Source organism: Dipodomys ordii, unplaced genomic scaffold (assembly GCF_000151885.1).
Source record: "Dipodomys ordii isolate 6190 unplaced genomic scaffold, Dord_2.0 Scaffold64, whole genome shotgun sequence".
In the NCBI taxonomy this organism is placed as follows: domain Eukaryota; kingdom Metazoa; phylum Chordata; class Mammalia; order Rodentia; family Heteromyidae; genus Dipodomys; species Dipodomys ordii.
In genome coordinates, this window is record NW_012267280.1 from 2,948,467 (window position 1) to 2,958,463 (window position 9,997).

At 57.6% G+C, this 9,997-nt stretch overlaps 2 protein-coding genes across 3 annotated transcripts in view; one reads left to right on the forward strand and one right to left on the reverse strand.

Annotated features, from left to right (window-relative positions):
- LOC105990304 (long-chain-fatty-acid--CoA ligase ACSBG2-like) overlaps positions 1–9,593 on the forward strand; it is a 13,570-nt gene extending 3,977 nt beyond the window's left edge. The window contains exons 5-16 of the mRNA XM_013022667.1: positions 205–285; positions 389–538; positions 663–863; positions 2,496–2,677; positions 2,779–3,012; positions 4,341–4,558; positions 5,554–5,693; positions 6,142–6,388; positions 6,935–6,998; positions 7,239–7,342; positions 7,979–8,128; positions 9,526–9,593. Coding sequence (XP_012878121.1) covers positions 205–285; positions 389–538; positions 663–863; positions 2,496–2,677; positions 2,779–3,012; positions 4,341–4,558; positions 5,554–5,693; positions 6,142–6,388; positions 6,935–6,998; positions 7,239–7,342; positions 7,979–8,128; positions 9,526–9,593 — 1,839 coding nt within the window. The remainder of the gene's footprint in view (positions 1–204; positions 286–388; positions 539–662; positions 864–2,495; positions 2,678–2,778; positions 3,013–4,340; positions 4,559–5,553; positions 5,694–6,141; positions 6,389–6,934; positions 6,999–7,238; positions 7,343–7,978; positions 8,129–9,525) is intronic.
- Mllt1 (myeloid/lymphoid or mixed-lineage leukemia; translocated to, 1) overlaps positions 8,086–9,997 on the reverse strand; it is a 51,495-nt gene continuing 49,583 nt past the window's right edge. For both annotated transcript variants that reach the window (XM_013022937.1, XM_013022936.1), the window contains one exon: positions 8,086–9,819. In XM_013022937.1, coding sequence (XP_012878391.1) covers positions 9,691–9,819 — 129 coding nt within the window. In that variant the 3' untranslated portion in view covers positions 8,086–9,690. The remainder of the gene's footprint in view (positions 9,820–9,997) is intronic.

Sequence of the window (9,997 nt, forward strand, 5' to 3'; positions counted from 1 at the left end):
GGAAGGAAGGAAGGAAGGAAGGAAGGAAGGACCAAGTTTCCATCAACAGCTGAGTCCACACCAACTCTATCATCCACTGGAACATTACACAGCTATGAAAAGGAACACAGCTCTGACACTCAGGCGTAGGCCTTGGGGACATTGCCTGCCTGTGCAGCAAGGGGCTGGCGCCAGGGGTCACTTCCTGTCTACTGTGTCCCGTAGATCTTGGGCTCTCTAACCTACCTCAAGGCCATTGTACAGTACAAGGAGGAACTGAAAACCACGCAGGCCAATCTGTATTCGGTATGGTGCCCAGCCAGGAGGGTGTGTGTCCGGGGGGAGACCCTTTCAGGGACCGCCTGTGCCCCCTCCCCAAAGCCCACCACCACCGCTGGCCTTTCCACAGTGGCAGCAGTTCCTGGATTTGGCGGACAGTGTATCAGAAGACAGGCTGGACCACACCATCGACAGGCAGAAGCCGAACCAGTGCTGCGCCTTGGTCTACAACCTGGGGACCACAGGCCCGCCCAAGCTCATGATGCTGAGTCATGACAACGTAAGCGCCCTGGATGGCCCCGGTCCCCAGCCCTGTCCCCCGGCCTCCCTTGCCCCGGGATCCGAGTTGGGGGGGGGGAGCAGGAACAGAACCAAGGGCAGGTGACTGGCCTCTGGTCTTTCAGATCACCTGGACCACGGCGGCGACTGTCCAGAGCCTGTGTTACAAGTGTCCCCCGGAGGGACAGGAAATCCTGGTGAGCTACCTGCCGCTCAGCATCATCTCCGTCCAGATCCTCGACATGTGGGTGGCTATCGCTGTGGCCGGGACGCTCTATTTTGCCCCACCAGAAGCTGGGAAAGACACTGACTCTCCCCCTGGTGCAGTGAGTGATGAACCGTGCTCCTAGTCTCATAACCCCCTACCTACAGGCCGTATGGTCTCCAGCCTTCCTGGTCTCTGGGCCCCAGTTTCCTCATGTGTGAAGTGCATGGGGATGGAATTGATGAGGGCTAGTATTACAGAGAGCAGGAGGCACGTAGACCACCCACGAGGGCCCAGATGGCAAATGCAGGAAGCTTGCTTGACGTAGCTCTGCGGTCCATCCACACGGGGTCATGAAAAGGGGAGGAGCTTGTGTCACCTGCTCCAACATGGAGGAACTTGAGGACAGGGAGCCCAGTGATACAGCAGACACAGAAGGACCTCCTTACAGTTATCAGAGCCACAGAGACGGGAGTTAGGATGGGGGGCGCTAGCACTGGGAGGAGAATTAAGTGTTCGATGGAGATAGAGCTTCAGTTGAGGGAGATGGAAAGTTCTGGAGGTGATGAATGGCCACAACGGCACGGCCATGTGACGCTGCTCCCTGTGGGCTGCTGTGCGCACTTAGACACGGTTAAGATGAGGTAGCTGGGTGTAGTGATTCCCACTCATAATCCCAGCACTCAGGAGGCTGAAGTGGGAGGATCTCAAGTTCAAGGCTTGCCCGGGCTATACAATGAGATCCTGTTTCAAAATAAACAACAACAAACACAGGTGAATAAGGTAATTTTTATTATCATGCTATCATAAGAAAATTCAAAGTATATGATAGCACTGTTCATAGTTATTAATAGTTCATCAACAAACATGGCCAGCCTTTTTGCTGGGTAACGATATATGAGTCTCCCAGGCTGGGCTGGGAAGGTGGCTCAGGGGTAGAGCACTTGCCTTGCATGCCTGAGGCCCTGCGTTCGATTCCTCAGCACCACATAACCGGAAAAAAAAAAGCGTCTCACAGGTTTTCCTGCCCAGACCGGCTTCAAATGCCAATCCTTAGAACTGAGTCTCCTGAGTAGCTAGGATTATAGGCATGAGCCATCAACATCCACATATATATATATATTTTGGTCAGTCATGGGGCTTGAACTCTGGGCCTGGGCGCTGTCCCTCAGCTCTTCAGCTCAAGGCAAACAGTCTACCACTTGAGTCACAGCGCCACTTCCAGTTTTCTGGTGGTTCATTGGAGATAAGAGTCTCACAGACTTTCCTGCCCGAGCTGGCTTTGAACCATGATCCTCAGATCTCAGCCTCCTGAATAAGATTACAGGTGTGAGCCACCAGCGCCCAGCTACAATGCCTATCTTTTGCGTCTTGCACTTTTATCCAGGGCCAGCTTTGACCTATGGTCCTCTTCCACCTCTAGAAGAGCTGCAATTACAGATATGCACAACCCCATATATCTATCCTCTATCCCTCTTTATGCTTCTCTCCCTCTCCCCCAACCTTGCATCAACCTCGGGGCCTCCATTCCACGCCCCACTCAGAGTTCAGGCGTAGGCGCTGCCTCCTGAGACCCACAGCTGGTGCACGCCAGGCACGGTGGGTGCTGGGCTCTGGGAGTCATTACTTAACCACCAGCACCACCCCAGCTCTGCTTCCCTCAGGCCCTGGTTGGTCCTGGACTCAATGGGGTCCCACTCGGATCACTGCCTAGCCCCCTGTCCCTGACCCTATCTCCATCCTCATTCCCTAGGGCTTCCTGTTTGAACTGCTTCGAGAAGTGAAGCCCACCACCTTCTACGGCGTGCCCTGGATCTGGGACCTGATTCGGGACAACCTGAAGACCAGCCAGCTGGAGCTGGGCAGGTTCCGCAGGAAGGTCAATGACTGGGCCATGAAGCTGGGGCTCAGAACTAACCAGAGACGCATGTTTGGGTGAGCCGAGGCGGGGATGGGAGGCGGGCGGCAGGCACCGGGGCCAGGGATGGTGTGGCCAGGCCACCAGACGCTCACGTGGCACCCACCTGCTTCTCAAGGCAGGTCCACCCCCCGCTGTGCTTCGGCGTGGCCAAGAAACTGATCTTTGACCCCGTCAAGAAGTTCCTGGGCCTCAGCCGCTGTGAGCAGTTCTTCAACCTCGGCATGGGGCTCCCTAGAACCACCCTGGATTTCTTCCTCAGCCTCAACATCTCCATCTTTGAGCTCTACGGCCTGTCCGAGTGCACGGGCATCCACACGGTCTCCAGCCACCAGGCCTTCCGGCTGCTCAGGTGGGTCTTGTTGGAGGGATGGACAGACAGAACACTGAGGTTTTCCCAACCTCAAATACATACAGGGAGCATGCTATTGGCCAAGTCAGCCAGCCTCAGCCGTCCCGTGAGCCTCTCCTGCATTCATTTGTCTTGTATTCATTTATCTGCTTCTATATAAAAGTTAATGTGAGGGCTGGGAAGGTGGCTCAGTGGTAGAGCACTTGCCTCGCATGCATGAGGCCCTGGGTTTGATTCCTCAGCACCACATAAGCTGGAAGTGGCGCTGTGGCTCAAGTGGTAGAGCGCTAGCCTTGAGCTGAAGAGCTGAGGAACAGTGCCCAGGCCCAGAATTCAGGCCCCAGGGCTTGTACAAAAAAAAATAATAATAATCCAGCTGGGCACCAGTGGCTCACACCTGTAATCCTAGCTACTCAGGAATCTGGGATCTGAGGATCGCGGTTCAAAACCAGCCCAGGCAGGAAAGTCCATGAGACTTATCACCAGTTAACCACCAAATAAACAAAACCAGAAATGGAGCTGTGGGTCAAGTGGCAGACTGCTAGACTTGAACAAAAGCTCAGGGACAGTTTATAGGCCCTAAGTTCAAGCCCCAGGGCTGACACAGAAAAAAAAAATGTCTGCTAGTTAGCAACTTAGCACAGCAGCAGGTTTGGGCGGAGGATGGATGGGGAAGGGGAGCTGTTTCCAAGCTGGGCAGCCTGGCTCCTGGTCAAGCTATTGTCCGTGTTCTCATCCGAACGCTGGGCCGGGGAGGAGGGACATCTTCCAGTATCCCTCCCTGCAAGGCCATAGTAAGAGACCTTCAGTGGACTTCTCCACAGAGATGCTAGAGTGTCATTCAAGATGGCAGCTGGCTCGCATACAACATCAAGATGGAAACCATGATATCTTTGTGTGTGTCTGTTGTATGTGTGCCAGTTGTGGGGCTTGAACTCAGGGCCTGGGTGCTGTCCATGAGCTTCTTTTGCTCAAGGCTAGCACTCTTCCATCACTTGAGCCACAGCACCACTTCCATTTTCTGGTGGTTCGTTGGAGATGAGAGTTTCATGGAGCCAGGTGCTGGTGGCTCATACCTATAATCCTAGCTACTCAGGAGGCTGAGATCTGAGGATCATGGTTCAAAGCCAACCCCGAGCAGGAAAGTCTGTGGGACTTTTATCTCCAATAAAGCACCAGAAAACTGGAAGTGGCGCTGTGGCTCAAGTGGCAGAGCGCTCGCCTTGAGCTGAAGAGCTCAGGGACAGCCCAGGGAGGAAAAGCTAGGGGTCCCCTGCTCTGGTGGGGGACGTGTCTGGCGTGTGTCCCAACCGTCTTCCTGCCCCCAGCTGTGGGAAGGCGCTGCTGAACACCAATACGAAGGTGGAAGAGGAGAATGAGGAGGGCATCGGCAACATATGCGTGTGGGGCCGGCACATCTTCATGGGCTACCTCAACGACTTCGAGAGCACGCGCCAGAGGATAGACAGCCAGGGCTGGATGCACACCATGGACATGGGCTTCCTGGACTCCGACAAATTCCTCTACATCCTGGGCAGCACCAAGGGTGAGGGAGATACAGCCGGGCCTGCAGGGCGGCTGCCCACGGCGGTGTGGTTTGTGCACTTGCGAAAAGCACAGGAAACCCTAAGTCCGGTTTGGATTTTTGTCAATGCTGGATTATTTTTTTTCTTTGACCAGTCATGGGGCTTGAACTCTGGGCCTGGGCGCTGTCCCTCAGCTCTTCAGCTCAAGGCGAGCGCTCTACCACTTGAGCCACAGTGCCACTTCCGGTTTTCTGGTGGTTCATTGGAGATAAGAGTCTCCTGGACTTTCCTGTCCGGGCTGGCTTTGAACCACTATCATCAGATTTTAGCCTCCTGAGTAGCTAGGATGACACTGGATGTCTTTGTGTGATGTGTGACTTGTACTGGGGTTTGAACTCAGGGCCTGAGTCCAAGTTAAAGCTCTTAGCTTTTCTTGCTCAACCTAGCACTCTACCCCTTGAGTCCCAGCTCCTCCTGCCTGGGCCTGGCTTTGAACCACAATTCTCAGATCTCAGCCTCTTGAGTAGCTAGGATTACAAGGTTAGGTTGGGCTGGGCTCAGTAGTGGGTTTTGAACTTAAGACTGCACCTGCCAGGCTAGTGCTCTGCTGCTGAGCTAGGCCCACAGCCATTTTGAGCTTGAGCTCATTTTCAGATAAGGACTCCTGTTTTTCTCCAGAGCCAGCCTGGGATTGGCGACCCTTCCTACTTGTGGCTTTCTGCTTGGCTGAGCTAGCAGATTTGTGCCACCATACCTGACCTATTATTGAGATATGGGGTCTTGCTAACATTTTTTTTTCTTCACCCTTGCTGGTTCTCATTCTCCTCATTTCTACCTCTCACATAGCTAGACTTATAAGCATGAACCACTGCCCTGACCCAGGGGTGTCTCCTGTGCATTGGGGTCTGCTTCTGTAAGTCAGGGCTGCTCTGGGACAGTCCCCATCCTGACCACCACTCCGTGTTAGGTTTGTTTTATTTTGGGGGGGGCAAATGCCTGCTCTTCCTGCACACAGATATGATCACGCTGAGCTCCGGAGAGGCCATCAACCCAAACCCCATTGAGGAGCGGGTGAAGAACCATATCCCCATTGTTCACTATGTGGTGGTGGTGGGCCAGGACCACCCGTTCCTGTCTGCCCTCCTTACGCTGAAGGTACCCGGTGCCACGTCCCTGTGTGGTGGGTGGCATGGGGGCTGACGCCCTGTTACAAGATGAGGGGACAGAGGCTCAGTGAGGGGGGCCTGCGGACCCCTCGCTGGAGCAGAGTCGCTCCCCAGCTCCAATGTGTAGTTGTTTTTTGTCGGTTGTGGGGCTTGAACTCTGGGCCTAGACACTGCCCCTCAGCTCTTCAGCTCAAGGCTAGCGCCCTTCCACTTGAACCACAGTGTCACTTCCGGATTTTTCTGTTTATGTGGTGCTGAGGAATCAAACCCAAAAGCTGTGGGATGGTGTTCAGGCCTTGAGTTCAAATCTCAGCACTGGCACAAGCAAACAAAATGTATACGAGAAAAACCCAGGGTCCAGGTGTGGGGAACATGTGGCGAGCCCCCAGTGTGGGGTGTGGTGACCCAGAGGGGCCTGACTCCATTTCCCCTTGCAGTGCCAGGTCAACTGGGAGACAGGGGAGCCGCGGACCACGCTGACCAATGAGGTGGTGGCTGTGTGCCGGAGCCTGAAGAGCCAGGCCACCTGGCTGAGTGACGTGCTGGAAGGCCGGGATCCCATCGTGGACAACTTCATCAAGCAGGGGATGGAGGCTGCCAACGAGGAGGCGCCCTCCGAGAGCTACAAGGTGCTCAAGTGGGTCGTCCTGGACACAGACTTTTCCGTGTGTGGCGGCGAGCTCGGTGAGCGTCTGGAGCTCCCAAGTGGGGCTCCCTTCAACCCCGAATCTTATTCTTCCTTCCTGGTGCCAGCCCTGAGGTTCCAACTCAGGGCCTAGGCACTGTCCCTGAACAAGGCTAATGCTCTACCACTTGAGCCACAGCTCCACTTGTGGCTTTCTGGTGGTTCACTGGAGACAAGAGTCTCATGGACTTCACTGCCTAGGCTGGCTTTTTTTTTGTCGGTTGTGGGGCTTGAACTCGCGGCCTGGGCGCTGTCCCTCAGCTCTTCAGCTCAAGGCTAGCACTCTGCCCTTTGAGCCACAGCGCCACTTCTGGTTTTCCGAGTGTTTTATTGGAGATAAAGGAGTCCCACAGACTTTCTTACCCAGGCTGGCTTTGAACCCTTCCTCTGATCTTAATCCTTCTGAGCACCTGAGATTATAGGAAACTAGTCACCAGTGCCCAGCTCACCCCACGTTTTCTAAACCCCTGCATCTGGCATGCCAGGACTAGCTGGGGACCCTTTGGAGCACAAGACCCTCTACCTTGGGCTTGCTTCTGTTGCAGGAGCCACTACGAAACTGAAGAGAGGGACCGTGACCAAGATGTACAAGGAGGAGATCCAGAAATTGTATGAGTAGTTAGCGGCTGTGAAGGAGCCCTTACCTCATTCTTTTGCCACATTAGTTGTGACCTCCCTCCTCCCCCCATTCTTCCTGTGGGTCTGTTAAGGGGGCAGCCCCAGAGGAGAGGCCACTGGGCAATGCCCCACCCCAGCAGGCAGGGCCCAGAGCTGCCAGGCCTGCCAGAGCCACAGGACTTTGAATTGTAAAAATAAAATTGCTTTACTTAAGGGGGTCTGCTCATTTAGGGCGGTGATCTTGTTGGCCCACCCTCCTGCCCCCCACCCGTGTCCCTGCATGGTGTCTGGGGACACCCTGGGACTGGGGGCTCCTGGGTCTGGAGTGAACGGAGGTGAGGCATGAGCTCAGCCCCTCCCTCCCACAATGACACGTACCCGTGTCCGTGGTCCCCACCTGCCAAGAAAATCAGGGAGCACAGGGCGGGCAGGTCAGGCAGTACACGGGAGGGCCCACGGAGGACCCCTCACGACTCTCGTGGGGAAATTATGGCAAATGTCTCAAAGACATAGACACAGGCGGGGTCAGAGGGGCCCCGGGCTGGGGTGGGGGTGGGGACAGAGGCTGGCAGTCACTTCTGTGCCCACGAACACAATGAAGCACAGCCAAGGACATGAGCCTGCTGATCTGAGAGGGTCCCGGGGCTGCATCTGTGTACTGCCATGGTAACAAATGCGAGAGGCTGGGGCATGCGCGACAACAGAGGTCTGGAGAGCTGGCTGGGGGCACGGGCTGGCTGGGGGCACGGGCTGGCTGGGGGCACGGGCTGGCTGGGGGCACAGGCTGGCTGGGGGCCAGGCGTGGACACTGAGGCCTGCTTTCTCATTGGACTTTATTTCACTTTTTTTTTCCTATAAAACTCCTCCATCAATTCACAATTTAACAAAAAAAAAAAAAAAAAACAGTTTAAAATCCAGGACGGAAACAATCCTGTGACTCGTGACAGACGCTCCTCCGCACCCGTGTCCAGGCGCGGTGCGGGCACTGGGCATCCATACCTTGCGTGCCCGTGGCTCCAGGGTGGTGCTGGGGGCGGGCAGCACGGCGCAGCGCCGGCCCCGCGGGGCGGGGAGCAGCAGGGCCCCTGGCAGTCCCCGCTGGGCGCTGGAGGGCGGTGGAGGTAACGGAGAAGACTTGGAGCTTCCGGAGGCCGGGCGGGTGGAGTGGGGTGGGGGGTGGGCTGGCGCAGCCGGGCTGCCCTGCAGACCCCGGCCATCCCAAGTTAGAGGAAGACCAGCTCTACGGCCCCAGGCCCCACTGGTGCCCCGGCCTCGGAGTCACAGCTGCCATGTTGCCGAGTTCTTTCGTCCAGTATCTTGGAGTTTCTGGAGAGTGCCAGCTTTGGAGTATTGTTGGCCTGCCCGGGGCCGGGGTGCTGGCGCTGAGGCAGTGGGCTTGGGGGGGCCCTGGGGGAGCCTTGGAGGCCGAAGTCCCCCAGGAGCGCTCGGGGGCCCGTGGGCAGCAGGGCAGGGCGGGGCCTCCTTACCTACACTCATCGTGGAGAGCAATCTGTCCCGGAGCAGCGTGGGGTCCCCTTGGGTCCCCGGTCCTCTTTCGAACACCGTGGACAGAGCGTGAATGCTTGAGACGACTCTGAAGTCAGGAGGGGCTGAGGAGCCTTGAAGTTGGGGCCCCGGGAGACCCCAGGGTGCTAACGGCGTAAGGGCTCAGTGCCCTGGAAGGTGGGGGGGCTTGGCCCTGGACAGTCTGGGGTGAACGGGAGCTAAGTCTCTGGGAGGCCAGTGAGGACCGCAGCAGTGGAGGTGGAGGCCCAGGCCAGAGGGGAGGCTGTGGGGGCCCGTGGCTGTGGCGGGGCCCCGCCACGCGGGCACGCGGTGCTCTGCGGCCTCCCCGCCTCCTCGGACACGGATGATCCCATCTTATTTGGCAAAAGCTCATTTTTTTTTTCTCCAAGTTTGAAGACTTGATCAACAAAAGGGGAGGAAGAGGATGCTGAGGGGGAGGGCGCCGCGGGGGCAGCTCCTGTGGCCCTGGCGGGCGCCTCGCACACAGACTCAGACACGTTAACCTACAAGCCCACGCCCCCCACCCCCACGTGCACCGGCCACAGAAACGCACAGGGAACCGCTCGTGACCCGGGCACACACATATAATAATCTACACAGAGCTGTACAGCGGGAGGCCCGGCGCGCACCGTGGCTGGCACGGAGGGAGGGGCTGCCGGGCCGCACAGACGAAGCCCCCTGGAGTCCCCTGGCAGGTGGGCAGGCAGCCGAGGGGCTCACGCGAACCGTTCAGGGTGGCGGGATGCCCTGGTTGCTGAGGGAGGCCCAGGCAGTGACATGGCACCACACAGCCTGGCATGGGAGAAGGGAGAGCCTGGGGGCTGGGCCCAAGGCGGGGCGAGTTCCCCTCCCCAGAACCAGGCCCAACGCTGCCTTCAACACAAACCGCCTTTTAGGGGGGGCCGGGCGATGGTGCGCGCAGCTGAGCCACGGCCCAGGCCCGGGCTGCCTGGCCCTGGGGCCCCTGGTCTCCTGGTGGGTGGGGGGCCAGTCGGAAGGGAGCCACCCCAGAAAGTGCAGCTGGCCATGAGGGCCAAGGGCGGCGGCGGCGGTCTCTAAGGCAGTGCTGCAGGCAGGTGAGTGGAGAGGAAGGCAGGTGGGGCCTGAACGCGGCCTCTTGGGACCCGGGTGGCAGGGCCTGGCATCCGGCCCAGGGTCATGTGGCCACAGCCTCCAGGTAGCTCTGCAGCTTGCGCACGGTCGTCTCGTCCAGGGAGAAGAGGTCGAAGTCAAAGGTGGTGTTGGTGACATTGAAGTGCCCAGTCTCCTCAATCAGGTTCACGATCTGCAAGGTGGACAGGGGGTCAGTCATGGGGTCTCCAGGCCAGGCCTCAACTGTACCACCACCAGAAGTGTTCATCCTGCCCTGTCCCACCTGGGCCCCTCAGTACCCGCTGCAGCACGCTCCCCCAGCCCCTCCCCCTGTACCCACTGCAGCACGCTCCCCCCACCCATCCCTCCAT